Genomic DNA, 21056 nt, shown 5'->3' with positions numbered 1-21056 from the left:
ATTTTTAACAGTGGAATCACCAACAAAAAAGTACAAAAATTTGAAAAATGTGGCACCAAATGGACCACAGAAATGACATTTGTTTACAGTGTAAGAGCTGAAACAAGAAGGCAGAACTTCACCTTGTATGACTTCAATGGGGTCATACCAGTCTGGTGACTCAAATTTTCTCCTGCTCCATGAATAATCTTGGAAGTGTCAGACATATTGATTTGGGGGTTAAAAACAAATTTTAATGAGTAGGCAGATTGGCAAATATGAAATCTGTGAGTAATGAGGTTCAACTATAATCAACTCCTTTTTCTATAAATTCAAATATATCTTTTAAAAAAACATAAATATTTTGAGATATAATTTAGATAAACTGTCTTGACTTTTATTTACATGAATTCTAAAGAATTACAAATTACGTCTCTTCTAATTAAGGATATTTTATTAATTATGTAAAGAAACGGAAGAACAAGCCCTTTAATCTATATTGAGCCTTATTTCCACACATAAATGTATGCCTGCTCAAGGGTGGGAGAGGTCAGATATATGTTAATGTTTTACAGGGCGAGGAGGACATAATACATTGATTACATTATAGTCCTTGGCAAGGGTATTTGACAGTTTGCTCATCCTAATACTTGTCTAAATCTAATTCAGTCTCAAGTCTCTCTTGCCTCTGTAAATTTGTGTTTCCTTATCTGTTAAATGAATGTTCATATCCTAAAAATATTGATCTTATATACAAGGAATGTATATTATCTTTTACATAATAGTTGTTCAACTTGTATTGTTTGGGTTATTATTTTAGTTGTAATTCCAACTATTTAAATGTTCAGTTTTGAAAAGGGACAAATATGAAAAATACACATTTTATTTATAGAATTGCAAATAAAAATTTATTTCCATTAAAACATCTCAATAATAGAAAATGTTGAAATTCTCAATCTCTCTTTTTTAGAACTTTACTACTAGATGGAAATCCATTCCGTGTTCCTCGAGCCACTATATTAATGAAAGGAACAGCTGCTATATTGGAGTATTTGAGGGACCGGATTCCTACTTAAATGATCCCAGTCATCATGTTAAATCTTAGAAGAATATTACATTTTGTTTTAGTATCATCCTAAAGGTGATTGCTATAACTGATCTTCTAGTTTCTCAGTTACCACCTAGCCATTGGTATAATTGGCCTGGGCTATTATCACTGCCAATAAATATTTTCCATTGATAACTATTCAACATTTTTTCTAAAGTGTTGTATACATTTATAACGATATTAACCACATACACTTATGGAGTGTTCATACATTTTGTCTGAATGTTTTCCACAGGATTTATCCTACATTTATCCCACATTCATTCCCTTAAAATTTGTAAGCACTTTCTTTGAAAGTGAATTTTTATGTAAGATGATTTAATATTTTTATAATAACAAAGCATTTTTGTAGAATTGGGTTTCTTTTTTCCTCATTTCTTTTTGTAATCCATACAATATAACCAGTTGACTTGAATATGAGTATTTAATTTCTACTTTTTTATTAGATGTAAAACCAAAATGAAATTTATTTAATACTTTTTTGTGAGTTAAAAAAAAGACTTCATTATCTTTTCCTCCTATTTTATGAAATCATTTTATCAGATTTGTTAATTTCTCAAAAATAACACTCAAGATATGATTATTGGAGAAAATAATGAAAGTGTATTATAACTACTTTCACAATTTTGACTTTAAAATTTGGCATTTTTAAAAGTGATGCCTTAGTATTGTTTTCGTATGATAACCTAGTACTTTTAGATTTAGGAGAATTAAAGATTGGATCTGTATATTTTCCCCCTGGGGAGTGTAAGCATTTAATCACCTTTTGTCCCTTAAGGGGGTAAAAAAATGAAGATTTTATTAATTCTATTGGTAGCAGCAACAGAAAACAACATATACCATATAGAAATCTTAAAGCTAATGTGGTATAGTAACACATGCCTGTAATCTCAGCTATGCAGGAGTCTGAGACAAGAGGATCACCAGTTCAAGGCCAGCCTCAGCAACGTAGTGAGACCCTGTTTCCAAAATGTAATAAAGGGCGCTGAGGATGTAGCTCAGTGCTTGTCTAGCATGTGTGAGGTCCTGGGATCAAGCCACAGTACCAGACATACACAAAAAGAAAGAAGGGCAGGAGGGAAGAAAAAAGGAATGAACTTTGTTTTAAACACTTATTTAGCAGGTATTTGAATACTTAATATACTTGGGTATGTTTTAATCTGACTTGTGCATCTTTTTATTTTCAGCACTTTAATTTTAAAATTTACTTTGTCTTGATAAGATTAAATTTACAGTCACAGTCATTTTCTAAAAGGGAATTTGATATAGATAAACTCAATTTAATAAAAATTAAAAATAAACATTTTTGTTTACACCAAAATTATCAGAATTAAGTTGATCAGTCATTGTGACACCATATAATTCTATTAAGTATCCAATTCAATAGCATGTTTATCTATAGATATGTAGATAGGTAACTTTTAGATGATTGAGGCATGCTTACATAATGAAAAATCATTGCTAATAAAGATAAATACATGTTCATAATAAAAATTACATTTTTCAAATATTGATTACAGTGTTTGTTTTTGTTTCTTTTAAAACATGCCCTTTTCATGTCACAACTCTGTCGCTAAGAAGTCTGCTTTGATAGTAAACAAAAGACACTTTACAATAAGGTGACATTTTATTATTTATACAATAAAGAGACTTTTATGTTATTCAAAACACTTTTTTTAAATACTGAAAAAGTTGAGTACACCAAAGCCGAAAAATGGCTCTGCTATACACTGCACAGCATTATTTTAGTCCCTGTATTTTATATCTGTACAGAAAGCATCTTCAAAATGCATTCTAATCACATTGTACACCTTTACCAATTAGTGTCAATACATAAAGTAAAACTGGAGAATACAGCTTGCATTTGCAAATTAACCTACAAAGTCATTTCACTGATTCAGTAAATTTAAAATATAGATTCATAGGACTTCTTTGCACGGAAAATGAAGCGGTTTTCAAGGTTGTTATGGTCTCATACTGCAAAAAAAAACCATTAAGTACATTCACAATCTATGTTAATAAAGTAGTAAATATGTTCTCATTCAGTTTTATTTACATCAATGTTGTCCAACTAAAAAGTACTGTTAATCATGATACAATAGTCCTTTTAACACATACAAAAATGACAATTTTTATATATAATTTTAAGCTCAAAATCACAATTATCTCAAAATATTAATTACAATACAGCCATTTCAATTAAACATGTCATGATTTGATTTTTTTTATAAAATGTTAAAACTTTCTTTATTAAAGTAAGCAATTTGTTTGGAGTTGACTAGCATATACCCAAGTAGAAAATCTTAAATGTTAAGAGGTGTTTCCTGCCCCCTCCCACCCGAATTTGTATACAGCCACCTAGGCTAGCAAAGAGACAGAAAAGGCCCCAATTTATAAAGATTAAGCCTCTTTTGCTATACTGCTGTGGCCTGTTGGTTCTTCCATAAAAGCTTTACAAGGGGAGTATCAGTAAATGATGCAGTGAAATGCATGCATTAATATACAGTATGTCTATGTAAAATGTCAGCGTTTACTAATGCACATTAAAATGTTCACAAAGACTGCAAAAGAAGTCATAAGAAGCACTTTATCTACTAATTGCATATTGTAAACTTGAAAACTACTTGTTAACATAATGGAATTTCTTTGAAATCAGATCCCAATTCAAGTTCTTTCTCTGACTAAAGGAACTCTGGTTACTTGGCCTTAAGATGTCACTGTTGTGCTGCACATATGGTAGTGAAGTCAGATATTATAAAAGAATATGACTCTAGAGACTGTCTTCATTTTACTAAAATAATGACTCAAAGTTGAATCACTGCCTAGGAATTTTTCTTAAACTTACAAGAGAGTGAAATATTTCACTAACTGATTAATATGACCTCAAATGAAAAATTTGTGTTTGTATTTGGCACATATGAAAATATTAATTTATATAACTGAAATTAGAACTTTATAGAATAATAAAAGCATTATGCCCCAAAATAACAGAGGTCAAAAGAAATTAATTATAGTTCAAAAAATAAAGAATTTTATACTTAACCTCAAAACAATATATAGAGTACCTTTTTTACTTATTAACAAATCATTTGAAAACTTACCACTGTTATCCTTCAGAATCACTTCTGTTAATTTAATATTTCTTCTCTGAATAGAATGAGACCATGGTTCATATTATGATTTACATATATCCAGTTCGGTGAGGGGTGCCCTTGGGTGGTGGTAAAATGGAAAAAATAACACTATATACGCAATAATCTACAGTAATCTTGCAGTAAACTTTTACAAGATCATTTGTGATAATCTTTGAGCAGAATTCTGTAGATTTACCTCTGATTTTCTATATTGAACTTGGGGAAAAAATTCCTCCTCCTCATGTAGACAATGTTACCATCCCTAAGCTTCCTTTAGTCCCTTCTATACAATGTATACAAAGAGAAACTTTATTGGTTCCTCAATCAAAATATATGAGGTTGATCTCTCAATTATCTTTCTCTTCATTCCAAACAAAATAATAAGGCTTTGCATTTTACAGGAGGAAAACTGTTAAAGAGAAATGCCTAATCATCATCGAGCAGAAGTATTAAAGATTTATTGCATTCCATTGACACTAGGTGTCATCAAAGCTAAAACTAAATTCTTACGAGCAAAACAACAGAAAACATTGTTTCTGACCTGAATCAGATGCCTTTCCCACATTCAAGACCAGTAAGAGTCTTCTTGGGTGGAAAGACCAGTATTGAAAATAACTTATTTCAATAGTACATTCTGAAAATAAATTAACTTTTCTAGCAAGTATGGGAACTGCTTTATATTCTTTCTGCCTGAGAGTTTCATCTTGGATTTCCTGACTAAATGAGAGATTCTTCAGTAGAGAGCTAGGACAGTGCAAGAGGGATAGAGAGATACAGGAAATACAATGTGATTTTTTTTGTCCATTTGTCAAATGCTTTCCTTAATCCGGCTCTCTTAAAGGTCAACTGACCTGCATACTTAGGCATTATTTAACCTCATTACTTCAGCTGTGCAAAACAAATGAGCAAAGAAAAACCCTCCTATGTATACGTGTCTATGCATAGACACAAAACCTGAGTCACAACAAGTTTTTATTATAAGAAAACTTTTCTTAATGTAGGAAAATAACCTATAAAGAGCCAAAAATAGCTTTGTACAATATATGCAGCTAACTTTAAAACTCACTGTGCTTAAGTATCACATTTTATAAGACTCGGCAAAAGGGGATCATTTACATTGCTAATTTCCATAACTATAACTGAGATAACTACATTTTTTTATTTCTAACATATATTTTCATTCCCCTGAATTGATCAACTTTAGGGAAAAAAAATCTATACACACATTTAAATAAATCTTATTCAATTTCTGACAAACTTCCTGTTTTTTTGTAAATGTTGAGGACATAGGAGTTTGGGGTTACTAGTGCCAAGCAATGATGGAATTCTAAAGTTTAAAACATAATCTATTAAGAGAAACATTACTAGCAAAAATATTTTATAGATGGAGTTGAGCCAAAGTCTGAATGAAGTTATTATTCTTTTCAGGCTCCCATTCTCTTCTCTATCTCCATCCTCCATTTCCTTAAGTTTCTTACCTTTTTCATACTTGAACACTGAATTATCCCAACTGAAGCTCCCTTGCTCACATGAAGCCACCAGTTACAGTGTCCTCTTTCCTTACCTACATCTTTGTTATTTCTCTCTCCAGTAGCTCAAGACTCTGGAATAATTTCTTGATCTCCCATCTGGTGCCATTTAACTAATCCTAGGAGAAAATACTTAAATGTCCCCACTGTCCTGTCATTTGATACTGATTCAAGGCTCAGTTCAGGATATAACTTATTCCCTGGGCTATATGTCAGATGCATATTGAGGATATTCTTATAGAAAAATGAGTGAAACTTGCTTTTCCATGTTGACCCCAGTGGTTTGTCATTAATTATGCATTAATCACTGACACTTTTGGAGAAGAAAGCCATCTGAATAAAAAGGTTAAATCCTCGCATCTGTGGTTCAATGGGAGATCTGAATATTTGTATCAGTAGTTGAAGGAATTCTGGGCAATGCTTGTGTATGCTATCTTTTCTTCTGGGCCAGTGAGCCTGGTTTAGGGATAGGATGGGAAATGCACACAGGAGGGGAGGAGATTTTTGGCATTAGCAAGGGAACTGTAGTCTCCTGCCTGATTACCGACAGTTGCCTGAGAAGGATTTTGCATTGTGCAGAAGGCGAAAAGCAGAGTCACACTTTCTTTGCCAACAGACTTGTTGCCATGGGAACCAATGCAGGAAAATGAATATATGATGGGACATGAAGGATTAAACGTGGAAAAAATTGATAGGGAGTTGGTTTCTACAATTGAGCATTTGGGATTTAAAGAAACAGGGTGTTCCTCATGTATCCAGTTCAACAAAAATGGACAAAATGACTTGGCTGGTTGCTGTTCCTAGGAGCAGATGTACGGAATGCCAGGAGAAAGGAATATTCATGTTGCCTATAAAGGGAACTTTGTAAAATACAGTTCCATCCCTGATAAGGTTAAGCTCTTAAGCCCAAATGTTAAATTAAGTGTATGATCATATATGTCCTTTGGGAAGACTTGATAAACAAAAGCAGCCTTCTGTAACAACTCTAATCCTAGCACACACTAGCTGACAAGATTATTGCACACCTAATATTTTATTGCTGAAGCATAATTCCAAGTACTCAGAAACAAAGTACAACAACAAAAATATATAATTTACAAATATATAGCTCCCCTCCCCAACAAGGCAACTGTCATAAGTAACCAAGAACTTAATTTCTTTTTAAGGAATGATTATTTCACTTGATAGGAGTCCTCCCTTTGTTCCCTCTTTGTCATTCTGGACCTCATGGTAAACTGATCAAACCAGACTGTCCAGGAAAATCTTTACAGGGATTTAGAGTTTTAGCCTTATCCTAGAACTACTTGCATGTTGTATTTGCTGAGGCTCCGAGGAGACTGCACCCTCTTCCACCAAACTTCCAAAAGGCTATCTGCTAAAATTCTTTATTTAATGCCTTATTCCTATTGCTTTAGACATAGCCTACATTGAAATGTAGTTTTTTCTGAGGAGACAAGGAAAGGTCACACTGTCGATGGATGACTTGACCCTTCCTTGAGAGCTAGTATTAGTGACACCCTTTACCTGAAGTCTTCCTCTTCCCTCAAACATGAAGGAAAAATTTTAAAAAACTAGAAACATAACACTCACCTGGACAATGGATAGGGCTGCATTGCTTAGGGCCTTACTACGGTGCTCAGGAGTTCAGGAAGCAGGAGACAAACCAGTATTGGGTAATTATCTTTAGGGTACATCTAATGGCAAATGGTTTGAGTAAAGTAGGCTTTTCTGCAAGAAATACACTGGGCAGATTTCACTAGAAATGTTTTCTTACTAATGACTTCCTGATCTATTTGTTAGAGTTCCTTACTGAAGCCTTTAATAATCTCAACAGTGACTTCTTGAAATGTCAAAAGCCCATTAGTTTCTTTCCTTCCAAGAGTACTTAACAGAATTCTGAAATCCAATAAAGTGTCTGAATTTTCTAACACTTATAGTTTGGAGGCAAACTTGATAATATGTGTAGGACTCTAAACAGATGGGAGCTGGGCAGTGTTGCATAGTGGTCTTGCGTATGCTAAGCAAATTTCTTATATCAATATTCCAATAATTTTCAGGATTGGAGACTTCCAAACTTGTGGATTTTTTTTTTTTTTTTTTTTTTGGGCAGGTAGAAATAACCTGATGCAAGACCAATCTTGATTGCTACATGAAGCCTTGTTTTTTTTATAAAGGACAGGTAAACAGATCTCTTCCTGAGATAGGATAGTGAAACACAAGGGGTTCTTCATAAGTGGCTATTCTTTTGAATTTGTGATAGGATAGAGAGATGTCTGCTTTTCATATCTATATGGTCTCTTTGTTTTTGTAGTACAGGGGATTGAACCCGGGGTATTCTACCACTGAGCTGACCCCCAGTCCTTTTTTTACTTCAAGATAGGGTCTCGCTAGATTGCTTTGGGCCTTATTACGTTGCTCAGGCTGGCCTTAAACTTGTGATCCTCCTGCTTTAGCCTCCCTAGTTGTTGGGATGCAACACTGCCCAGCTCCCTATGGTCTAAAATCAGCCAGCTGATACCTGGAGGAAGCCTAGCCGATCAGGACTGAATTAAAGACTGAGCAGTTTTTGTTGTGGCTGTCCACTGATCCTCTCACTAACAGATAATACCTTGGACAAACTTGAACTTCTCCAGGGAAAGTATTTAATAATTTTAGCACATCTATTCATTCTACAAACCCTATAAGTTACTAAGAATTAAAATTCTGCTGCTTCAATTTTTTAAAATAATTTGAATTATGCTTTTTCTCTGAGGTCATTGAAGTGATTCTCTGCTATATCACATACACAGAGTTACCAAGAAGATCTGGTGTAGTGGGCCATGTGGCCATTTCAGCCATTCACCTAAGTGACAGGCATCAGACGTGATCTGTGTCTACCTTGTTCCAGGTGCTCTGTACTTTATTCACTAGAAAATTTTATCTTAGGTGTTGTTCAAGTTTCTATAGTTCCCATTCTGTACTTTAATACAAAGTCTCCACCTCATGTGTTTGCTAACAGTAAGAAGTGTTATTTTTTTTATATTTAGGTACATGATAAGTGTTTATGATATGCAAGTCTATCAAAAGTCCATACAATTTTAATTTGGTGTTTAACACACAAATGATTCTTTTAAAGCAAAGACATCAAGAGACACCAAAGGTTAACTTCTATTCTTTCCTTTTCTCAAATTAATCCCTGCCATCTGAACATTAGCCTTTGTTATCAAACCTTGAGTTACATACTGGGTCTTCAGTGTCCTTACTCCAGGGAAGAGGAGCTGCCGGTGATTCCTGCACGTCCTCTGACTTTGACCCCTACAGGGCATCCCACTGGATGGACAAAGTCAAAGGCAAGTGGAAAGCTAAAGCTTTGCTGGTCTATGACTACTCCTCCCCTGTAGGATTTATTCCAGATGAGACTGCAGTTCTTTATGTCTCCACTGTCATCTGAGACTTGTCCTGTTTGAGGAAAAAAATTGTGTGTGTGTGTGTGTGTGTGTGTGTGTACATAGACAAAACCTGGGAACAGAAAAATGTTTCTTATCCACAGTAAAGCCAAACAGAAACATTTGCCATTTTATTAGACTGTGAGAGAAAATGACAATACATTGTTCTGTGCTCCCTATTTTCTTCTTATATTTATTAGACTTTTCATATGTCTGTCTTACCACTAGACTGTGTATCTTGAAGAAGAGATAATGGTTTATTGGTATTTATAGTTTATTGTTCTCATAGTTGACTTTGAACATAATCCTTTTCTCATTAACATTTGTTGATTAAACTGGACAGCAAGAAAAATATATGCTTTTAAAATCACTGATTTTTTTTTTTAAGGAGAATAAATACTAAAGACAAACCTAAGATGGTCCAGAGTCTGCCTTAGCTGAGAACCATTTAAACACCTCTCTAGGACCTGTGGGTGCTCAGTGGCAGAGCACCTGCAGGCTAAGCATGCCCAAGGCCCTGGGTTCAATCCCCAGAAATGCCACCTCCCTAAGCTACATCTGTTCACACCAGCAGGTCTGGGGAATTTTCAAAACACAAATAATATAAGGTGTAGGTGAGCATGTTGGGAATATTCATGGAAAGTAAAAAAGGGAAAAAAGAAATAGTCCCTTACCTTTGAGTAGTTTCTTATGATCTAGAGCCCTAGGTTACATAGATAGCAACTATGATTTTTAGGAAATATGCAGAAATGAGAAAAGGGGAGAGATTTGATATTGAGAGAGAGAGAGAGGTATGTGTTTGTGTGTGTGTGTGTGTACAAAGAGAATCAGGGGGAGGAGAGAGAGATTTTCTCAAGTTTGAACTCCTCTGGGAAATGACCACATAGATCTGCAATGTCATTAACTGTGTCTGTGGGTTTATAAAGAATATACCAGAGTGCTGGCCTCCTAGAGAAATATGCTTTGATCATAAGGAGACCTTGAAATCCTATCAAGTACAAAAATATTGCCAAGGCAAATGATCCCAAAAGTTTGGCTGAAGAATTATGTTCCAAATTTGCTATCAGAGATAGCTGGTTTGAAATAAACCAAAGAACAGCCAGTAAAGAAATGTGTTACAAGTTAGAAACAGTTTACATAATGATAACACAGGAGAAATCCAGTTTGGAGAATGAGACTTGCCCACAACCTAACATCTTTCTTTTAGGGAATTCTGGCTTATTGAACACCAATAAAGTTAAGTCTTGCTTATGGCGATCATTCACTTATCCCTAAGGGAAGTGACACAACTGGACAGTCAGCACCTTGGGACAGGAAAGGTTTTAAAGGGTTTAATGTATTTGATAGCTTCACCACAGCTGCTGAAGGCCCTACCTAACCCAACCTCAGCGATGTTCCTGTTTGTTCTGCCTAAAAGCAAAGCTTCTGACCTCTTCACATCATGGAACAAAGAGAAATGACAATGTTTGTGCAGCATTATGGAGCACAGATGTGTAGGAAAGTGAAAGCAATAAGTCATAAGCTCTCAGGCTCCAAGGGGATCATTATCAGCACAAGAGGGAACTATGCTAGCCATTGGGTAGGAAGCACTGCTCCCAGGCACAAAAAACTAACCATATATGACCAAGGGGAAAAAATACTGTAGGTAATATCTGATACCAAAAATATAGAGGTAGTATAATACCAGCAGAAAAGCACAAAGAACTATTGGAGTACCTAGAAACTTTACAAGGAGTTTTCTCATCATTCTCAGTAAAATTCTTCCTAATTTTCATTCTCATATTTAGTTCTCTGACTAAATCTATCAAAAGCTTATGGAAGCCTGACAATGAAATAGAAAATAAAACAAATAAAAAATGCCAAATGCTGTGTTCAAAAGAACAGACCCATGACAGACACCTGCTATAATTGCTCTAAGATCTGCAGCAATATTGTGTATAAGTTAAATTTGTTCAGGAGATTCTGAAAAGAGAGGAAGCATATCCCAAGGTGGTTGGTTCAAGGTAACAAAGTTATAAACACCACTCACCTGAGAAAGTTGAGTCCAATTTGCTAAGAAAGAGCCTAGTAGCTGAGCTGGTGATCATGTGGCTAGAAGAAACAATTTCCTTTGGAGGAAAATGCCCGGGTATTGAATTTTACATAAAACTTCAGGGAGGAACATCTTGTATTCCTTCTGCTTTTGTTTTCAGTTGGAAGAAAAAAAATATTAAGTGGTTGGCAGAAAAATACTATATATGCACAAATAAGTAGGGTTTTGATGGGATTAACAGAGGAGAAGCCCAGCCACGGGTGCTAGTGAACTGGAAGAGTGAAGATATAATTAGCTTAGAAGAAGTAAGCAGAAGCATTTAGCTTCTTTAACAATGATCCAGCCATCAGAGGCCCTGAAATTCCAAATACCTAAGAACCAAAATAGCCTGAGGATATGTGTCACCCAGGCTGCCAAGGCTCTGTGCCTGTGACATCCAGTCAATGTAGCCAAAAGAAGAGCGGCTTGGGGATACTGTAAGCTATCCCTGGAATCTGGTTTTTGCCTTGAGATACTTTTTGAAATACATTGCTTATTCAGTTCATAATTTTAAAATCTGATTATAATATTATTCTCATTCCTTGTGCAGATAGATATAATGAAAAATTATCAGTTTATAGCAGATGCCTCGTTACCACCAGATGCCTGCTGAAAATAAAGCTAAACAGATACACACATATTCAGATGGATTAGTTTTAGAATTATATAAAGGTTATTCTAGGTAAGCTTAGTTCTTGATGTTTAGTTTTTGTAGGGCTCATTTAAATTTTAAGCAATTTATAGCAAATATATTCCCACATATTTGGACTTAGCATACCTGTAGGAAGTGTGGATTAAATAATGGGCAATCAACACAAAGACTTGGAGAAGCAAAAGCAAGTTGGAGACCTATTAAATGTATGAATGTGATAATTAAATTGAACCATTAAGAAACATGAAACCTTAAAACACACACTCATCTAAAGCTTAGAGAGAGAACAGAGTTGATGTCCTGGGTGTTTGATGCCACTATAGCGATTTAGTCAAATATCACTGAAACCACTTAAAATAAACTCAAAGCTCTTTTATTTTTCTCATGTTTACAGTATAGTTTCAAATTAATTCTCTCAAAAGAGTATGAAAAGGGGTGTTTGCATTAGTCCAACCATCTACAAGGGAGTTGAAATGCCAAGGCGCAGGTAATAAAATCAACATATAATGCCGCCATCTAGTGGTGGATCTTTTTCACTGCAGAGATAAGTTCCTTAAAAAGTATGTGGATGTGTCTGATTATATGTATGTGGGTGTAGTTTATGAAGGTTTGAACTCAGTAATTTAAACTGAGGGTTTTATTGGATTGAAATACATGATTTGTTGCTTTATCAATTTTATCAGACTTTGTAGCCCCTGGAGGAATTTATATAAATAGCATTAACTCTTTCCTGAAGGGAGGGAGACAAAGGAGTCAGAACCTCTCAAGATCCTTTTCAGTCAGTCTTAGGACAAGACAATAATATATTTCATTTCTCCACAAAATTTTACATATATCAATATTGTCTGATATTAGACTTTGTTTCCTTTTTTTTTTTTTTTTTTTTTTTGGTGCTGGGGATTGAACCCAGGGCCTTGTGCATGTGAGACAGGCACTCTACCAACTGAGCTATATCCCCAGCTCAACTCTGACAACTTTTAATGAGATAAGTTGTAGTGATTTTACTTGTTCTGAGAAGATGCATGACTAGAAAAGTTACCAATACATTGCAAAAACAGCTCCTAGAAATGCATAGCAATTAAACTAAATATATTTATAATAGATGAATTATTTTTTTGTGTTGAATTGACACCTGGAAGAGCTGAAGCATCACTCTTTCAGCCAGAAGAAAGGAGAGGGTGAGAGAGAGGAAGGGAATCCAGGGATGTATGAAGTAGGGGTACCAATGTCAAGAGACCAAAGGAGATGCTGGAATCTGATTTCTTTCATTCTGTTTCTTTCATTCTTCTTTACCAATCTTCTATCTCTCTTTGCCTTTGCTCATTCTTGCTCCTGTAATAATTTAATTTCCCCTACCCAGTCCTCATCTGCTCTTACTCTTAGTTACTATTCAAAAATTCTTTTACTTAAAATACTAAAGTACTCTTACTCTTCTCTACTACTCTTTCCCCGTTACTATCCTAAGATAGCATCATTCTTTCAATTAATATTTCATTTTTCCATTTCATTTTTCATATCATTTTTGTTCAAGCAGACTTGGCATTCCTTTCTCATGCAAATATACTGACACTGGCCTATCAGACCAAACAGTAAGACCTTGGATAGTCTGAGGCAGCAGACTGTCAAAGAAGACAATGATGGAAGTTTCCTCTAAGAGAGACTTATGACCTCTAGATCTTTCTAAATCCAAAAATTTCATGAAAAGAAGATAATTAGCCAAAACAGAGAGCTAGCAAGTTCTCCTTATAAAAAGGCACGTGAAAAGCAGAGGCAGGATGACAGTAATTAGTATTAGTTCTATAAGCAAAATAATAGACAACAAAGATTTGATGTATGGGAATACTCAGTTCTGGAATCAATTTACTATGAAGCACAAAGAGAAAAACATGGGACATATTTTTGAAAGAAGCTAAGACAGCAATGTTTTGTTTGCAAGGAAATCAGGTTTTTATGAGCAATAAAGTGACCATGGTTAGGAGTTAGGAACTCACCAACTTGGGGCTCATTGTACTAAGACACAATTTTTCTTTTAAGGGGCTGAATTCCACTTTTTGTCCTGTGAAGGAAAAAATCTAACAAAGCCACTGTTCATGACAACTTAAACATGTTCTCATTCTCCTTTGTGATCAACAGGCCAAATTATGATCCTTATAAAAATTGGGGGGAGATGGTTTAATCAATATGATCTTGTTTTTTTTGGGGGGTGTGTGTGTGTGTATGGTCTATCTGAATAGTCAATCATACCAATTTGAGGGGAAGGTGGAATGGTGCTGGGGATTCAACCCAGGGCCTCAGGCATGCCAAGCAATGCTCTACCACTAGGATGGATCCACCCAGTCTGCAACCCCCAGGTCTAATCACAGCAATTCTGTAGTTTTTGCAGTCGCCTGAGAAATTTACCTGGAACTTATCACATTTTCACTATAGGGATACAGGAGGTGGGATCCATCCATGAAATGATGCTAAAATGCAGGGTGTAGACACTGTCATGCTCAGCTGTGGCCAAAGGCCTATGCAGAGACAATTTTTTACTCTTCTTTACTCTGTAACAGGCAGCATGAGGAAGCAGTTAAATTTCAGAGCTAAAAGGGAATAGGGATTCCTTCTTCCAAACTACCCTACCCCTATTTTTCTTTCACAACTCCATATACTCTTCTCCCCACCTCCAACTTGTGAAAATCGCTTAGTCAAAGTAATATACCAGTGGCAATGTACAAAGAATGGTTAAAAAGGGTGCAAAACCAGACTTAACCTCCTTAGTTTAATAGTCTTCAGGGCCTTGGGGACTCTTGGTAAAATGAGGGAACTGGGTTTGATTATCTCTAAAATGCCAAAATCATGGCCTTCTGAGTTCAGCCTCATGCATTCATCCTCTAAGATATTTCTGACAACTATATGCATGAATTCTTCCCAGAAGAGAAATGAAACAAATTCAAAGAATAGATACGATATGCTCCAATTTAGTGAACACAAGCCACTTCTTAAATGTTTTAGACAGGGTTAGGTGCTTAGAACACATAAGAGGGAAATTAAAAATAATTTCTGATATATCACAAAAGACCTAAGAGTTTTTAGAAGAAATGCCAAGGAGAGAAGGAAGATCAGGTTAAAAGAGTTTTTTTTTTGTTTGTTTGTTTTTGTTTTCAAAACTAGGAATGGTGAATGAACTGAGAAGATACAAGGTTCATGGTTTAAGGTGATGAAAATTGAACATCAGTTTCCTGTTTAATTCAATATTTATTAAATGCATTTATGGGTGAGGCCTGTCATCCATTTAAACAGTGCACAAATATATATTGAGCATCTACTGTTTCTGACACTAAGACAAGCATTAGGATGTAGGGTTAGCAGAAGCAAAGGTGTCCTCCTAAAGTTCTCCCCAGAAGGCCTCTGTTAAACATTGTCTGATCCTCTCTCAAGGAGGTTACAGTTGACAGGAGAGAAAAAACAAATACCAAAATAGCTGTCATTTCAGGCAGAATGTGAAGATACTACAAAATAAACAAAGTATCATAATGCATAATTCTTTCCAGTAAGACTAGGGAAGGCTTAATGTTTGGAGTGCTGTTGAAGCTGGATCTGAAGTCTGCATATGACTTTGATAAATTAGAAAGGGAACGAGGACAGGAAGCTTTCCTGTAGAGAAACTTGTGGGGACAGAAGCTGCAAAAGCACAGGGAAGGGGAAGGATCTCTGTGTCTAAAACACTAAGTACACATAGCATGAGGGAAAAATAACTCAGATTCTAGGATCAAACTTTTCTTGGAAGAATAGGTATCTATGATACATGGATAGGTGTGATCCAACCTCATACAAATAGTATTTTCATGGGATTGGGTAGAAATCTTGCAATGAGAATTTTCTTTTCTATGTCAGGCAGCATGAGGCAGCAGTTAAATTTTAGAGCTAAAAGGGGATGGGGATTCCTTCTTCCAAACTACTCTATCCTTATTTTTCTTTCACAACTCCAAGTGAACTCCTAAGTTCAAAGGCAGCCAGCTGAATGAAGGTTCAACCCACTGCATTCTTGAGCTGCTCATGCTAACATTAGACCACTGTGTTGAGAGTCTGCCTACAGGAAGCAGTGGTCACAAGAGGCATTGCACATATAAGAATGTTTTCAGTCAACACCTCAGTCTGTCCAAGCATTGACTCACATCTCCTCCCATCATGTAAAGGGCACACAGACCCAATTGGCGCTGGGCCAGTTTGAGGAGCACCATTCCTCATTGTGTTCCCTTTCCTCTTTAGGGCTTACAAACTGACAAAATTATGGCCTCTCTTCAAGATGCTAAAGGGATTCTGGTTTCTATTTACCTTGTCCAACAAGGTATTCACACTGGCCACATCCCATCTATGCAGTTTCCCTAAGTCCTGCAAACATTCACGGTGGCTTCCCAGAGGCAGTAGGACACAGTAGGGAGCCCTACTGGCAGCTACACATGGAGCAACTGCGTTCAGATTTGACTAGATACAGGTGCCAATTCCTTTGCCAACAGATGAGTTAAGGGCAAAGGACAAAGGATCTCACTGCATTGTCACGTACTGTCTGGAATTTTGTGAGGTTCCTGGGATGAGGAGACTACATGATCTTCCTTGTGGTGCCTGATAGGTAGTTGATGCTCAACAGATACTTATAATATTGATAATCATTGCATTTAATGTTTTTGTTATCTGCGTCTATGAAGTCTCCAAATGTTTCCAATTTATGAAAGACACACCTCAAGCTTCTGAGATTCAGTTACACTAAAATGTTTTCCCATGGAGAAAATACACAAGTTGCTGATGAAAATAAAAGTCCCTGTACCAGATACTTAACTCTAGGTGTAGAGATGCCTGGCTATCTGTTAGGCTAACTCATCTTTTAACTTTAAGGGAGGAAAAAAAATCATCACAAGCAACACTCTTGTACAACACTAATGAAAAATACTTTTAAAGCTAGGGAAATTTTGGAAGAGTCACTTAAGTTTTCTTCTTAGCACCAATCCCAACACCCATCAAAAATTAGATTAACCTTAAAGAATAAAAACAGCTGCCTTCTTCTTCTTCTTCTTCTTCTTTTCTTTTTTTCTTTTTTTTTTTTAAGGAGAAATGGAAATTGTGCCTGCTTTAAAAAATCTCACTTTTGAATTAAAAAAATAAATTCACTTTTGAAAACTTGACTCATGACTTTTCTTTGGGTCAGGCCTGGTTCTAATGCTATACTAATAGGAATCAAGGGATTTTAATACTTTCTATATAAATGCTGTTCAGGTTTACAACCTTCTAGACTTTCGGTTGCTGCTGTGAACAAAATTAGGCCAAAAAAGGGAACATTTTGCAGACAGCTTGGGGAGAAATCGATGCAGCTGTAGACACCTTTAACCCCTGTGCATGCCTGCTATCCAGGCCAATTTCTTACCTTGCTTGTCACTATGTTGTTACACAGACCGCAAGCTGGAGTCCTGCACAGAATGTAACCCAGGAAACCTGGCCAACTGAAGAAATACCTCTCAAGTTGGAACAAGTAAGTGATTTTCCTTCTCTCAGTTATTTCTCCTTATTTTGGCTTCTACCAGGGCAGTTTAAGATAATCACACTGTTAAAAGCCGGGGGAATTCAACAGTCCTCTGTTTTCACTGCAGGATGTTTAATAAAAACTTGGAGTGAACCTCTGCCCCTCATTGTATCAGAACTTTCTGAATTTTCTGAGTAGAATTTCTTGTACTCTCAACCCTTACAGGAAACTTTCCAAACCATTCTCTGCAGATGGAGTGAAAGGTGAGGAGAGAGGCCTGGGGCAATGACAAGCCGCCAGCTAAATGAATGTTGTTCACTTACTGTTTCTGAGTAGTTCATTTCTGGTCTCTTGCTCCCTGAGTGCCTGCTTGAAGGCAGTGGTCACAGGACAGACCTTCTGGGGCTCTCAACATAGAATAAGTTTATGAATTTTATTTTAGAAAGCTCAGAGAAAGTCTCTTAATATGGCAAACTCCAACATTTAAAAAAAGATAAATGAAAAACTAAATAATAAAAATGGGAACAGTTCTATTAAGGCAGTGCCCACCCTCACCCTTGCCTGTAAGCTTTGCAATGTGGTTGTCAGTGACTCAGTAAGTGCCCCACCTTTGGGCCTTGGTTACTGTCACTTCTCCAGGTTCCATGATCACCTAAGACAATTCCTTCCAAACTGGGAGCTGAAGCTGTCAGCTGATGCTCAAGGGTCTCTGAACAGCTGGAGCTCTACAGGGGCCACTTATGCTTGCTTCAGCAAGAGAACAGCACACCACTTCCTTTGAGCAGCATGGGGTTGGAGGGATGGATCTACAGTGGCAACAGCAGCAATGAAGAGAGGTCAGTTTTGCATCTAGAAACAGAAATGCCCCTAGATGTTTCAGGATATAACTGGAAAACTCGATTGCACCTGCCTTAGTTTTGTACAGTGGGGTGTCTTGGAAAATACCCACTCTGAGTAGTTCAGGTCAAAATGGAGTTTAAAAGGATGCATGGGAGAGCTGGGTCTCCTATAATATTAACCCACATGATTTCCATAGTATACATCCATTTTTCCACAGCCACATTCTACTTTTTTTTTTCTTTGAGGTACTAGGGATTGAACCCAGGGGCATTCTACCACTGAGCTACATCTCCAGACCTTTTTATTTTTTTATTTTGAGACAGGGTTTTGCTAAGTTCCTTAGGCTGAACTTGAATTTGCAATTCTCCTGCTTCAGCCTCCTGAGTCACTGAGATTATAGGCCTATGCCACCATGCCTGGTTCCACATTCTATTTTCTTTCTATAATGAATTTTTGGGTTATAGTCTTGTTGGGTGATGGGGAAAACTTCTGAGCCAAAGCGAGATGCTTTTATTCATCGGAAGTACTTGTGTTACTAATGGAAAAAAGTTTATGTATGTGTGATCTTGAGTCTGGAACTTTCTCCCCAGTTCCCAGTTGATCAGGTAGCTACAATCATAAGAGAGGGCACATCACTAACTCAAGTTTTTGAACATTTTATTAAGCTCAGAAAGTCAGCATTTCTGTGAGAGACACTCTACTGGGAACTCAGCCCTGCTTTTCCTATGCTAGATAAAGACCCACCCTTTTAACTTATTGGATTTCACTATCTGCACAACTTTTTACTTTTTGCTCATCTAGCATTTCAATTAACCTGCTATTTGGTCAAATGTGTTGTCTGACTGAACTGACAACTTTTTATAACAATGTGGATTTTTATCTGGTAATATTGTATCCTTGTCTCTTGATAAGAGTATATTTATCAGAATAGGTATTCTTGATTTGTGTGCCAACCAGGAGCAGAAATTGATCAAGGATATCATTAAAAGTCACTGGAAAGACAAATTGGTAAGTACACTGCATTTTTCAAAGATCTAAATCGTGGTAGAGATATTAAATAAATTTTATGATTAAAAGTAAAGTTTTTCTGTTTTTTTTTTATCCAAACATTATGGCAAATTCAGATATTTTTCATGTAATGTTTGAATACATAAATCTAAATTCAACATTTTCTTGTCTCTGAATCTTTTCTTACTTTACCTCACACAATAAAAGGTATTTTAGTCCTATCTTAAAATAAACAATTATAGTAGTAATATGTGTACAATCACCTTTAAGATTAAAAACAGATCAATATTAGCTTGTCACCCCCTCTTCAAAGCTGTTTTCCATCTTGATGGTGGTAATCCAAGGTAAGGTGCAGAAACAATACAGATAGTTTGATCTCTATATATTACATTTCCAAGTCACTGGGATACATATTTTCCATGGGCTTCAAATAGCAACAAATTAGCACAATGCAAATACTTGTGTGTCATACTGACTTTGGGTATTCTTTGTCATAATACACTAACCATTTTGAAATTGTGTGTTTAGGCAACTTGTGTTATCTAGAGGGCTGGAATTATCCTAAGAAAGCTTTTATGACAACGTACTATTTTAAAAATCATCTACCAATGCCTTTTGTCTTGCAAACTCTGTGACAATTCTGCTAATAATTTTCACCATTTGTTCTTTCCACCTCTAATCTTTTTCAGTTCCCTCCATTACATCTTACTGATCTGTCACATAGAAACAGCTTCCTCAGCAAAAAAACATCAGTAAAAAAAAAATCAAGAAGGGCCATTATGAATTCCACTCCTTTTTGTTGTTGATTTTTCTTTTTTTAAAGGCACACCCTTGACTTTTATTGTTGTTAACCCAAATTAGATTCTAAGTTTCAGGCAGCAAGCCAGTTATTAAAAAGAAGTTGATACTTAAAAATCAATGACTTATTGGTTTTGGTTCCCTATCAATTGATTAATTGGATGTTTTTTTCCTTATGTGATTATTCAGTCAACTAAAAAAAAATCCCCTTTTCATTATTACCTGCCTGTTCTCTGCATGCAGCATGGTAGTACAACTGACAATGAGGTGTTCTGGCATCAGATTTCTTTTCCAGTTGGTCAGGGGGTCCCTTTTCTCTTTTCCTCATTTCTGAACTGTGGAACAGGAAGTATTAAAGCATTGGCCTAAGATAATGTTGTCACATCAGGAGTGGCACAGGTGTTTACTAGGATCTTGATCCTCTCAGCTGAGTGTCTCAGAAGTATCTCCTGATGCCTTGGGATTGATGTTGAAACCTAATGTAAGAAAAAGACTTGGGGAAGTCCCACACTGGGCTCTCCTCCTGCCTCTCCCACTAAAGATTAAACAGCACTGTTGGAACAATTTGAGATGTTTCCTTGACACAAAACTACACTCCTGAGTTTGTTTTCCTGTAAGTGATCCTGGGGTGGCCAGAGGGGGATCTTGATCTTGACGAATGATGATCATCCTACAGTATTTGGATACAGTGGTTGTGGCATGAGTTTTAACAAATAGAATCAGGCTCTGAAAGAATTTTCTCATCGAAAACTCAATATTTTAAAATGCATTCAAAGTTACTTCTGGGAAATATACCAAATAAGCCAATCATTGAATCAGCTAATTGTCAAACCCTATAAAATTTTGGAATCATGTCACCTGACATAAAGCAACATCAAAATTAGTGCACCATCTATAAAATTAACTATCATTTGCCATCAAGTGACAAGTTCTACGCCAAAAAATACCACTGCACTTCTAATAAGTGACACTCATTTTAATAGACCCTACAAAAATACAATATTTTCAGTGTCCC

At 36.0% G+C, this 21056-nt stretch overlaps 2 protein-coding genes across 7 annotated transcripts in view; one reads left to right on the top strand and one right to left on the bottom strand.

Annotated features, from left to right (window-relative positions):
- Lrrc40 (leucine rich repeat containing 40) overlaps nt 1–2601 on the top strand; it is a 60579-nt gene extending 57978 nt beyond the window's left edge. For all 6 annotated transcript variants that reach the window (XM_005332350.5, XM_040288847.2, XM_040288846.2 and 3 more), the window contains one exon: nt 950–2601. In XM_005332350.5, the coding sequence (XP_005332407.1) occupies nt 950–1055 (106 nt within the window). In that variant the 3' untranslated portion in view covers nt 1056–2601. The remainder of the gene's footprint in view (nt 1–949) is intronic.
- Nucleotides 2602–2695: 94 nt separating this feature from the next.
- The window catches only part of Lrrc7 (leucine rich repeat containing 7), a 516598-nt gene continuing 498237 nt past the window's right edge, over nt 2696–21056 (bottom strand). The window contains exon 28 of the mRNA XM_040288837.2: nt 2696–20711. Coding sequence (XP_040144771.1) covers nt 20707–20711 — 5 coding nt within the window. The 3' untranslated portion in view covers nt 2696–20706. The remainder of the gene's footprint in view (nt 20712–21056) is intronic.

The sequence above is a fragment of the Ictidomys tridecemlineatus genome, chromosome 11, assembly GCF_052094955.1.
Source record: "Ictidomys tridecemlineatus isolate mIctTri1 chromosome 11, mIctTri1.hap1, whole genome shotgun sequence".
NCBI lineage: Eukaryota > Metazoa > Chordata > Mammalia > Rodentia > Sciuridae > Ictidomys > Ictidomys tridecemlineatus.
Note: the sequence above shows the minus strand (reverse complement) of the source record. Positions and strands in the feature narration are given on the sequence as shown.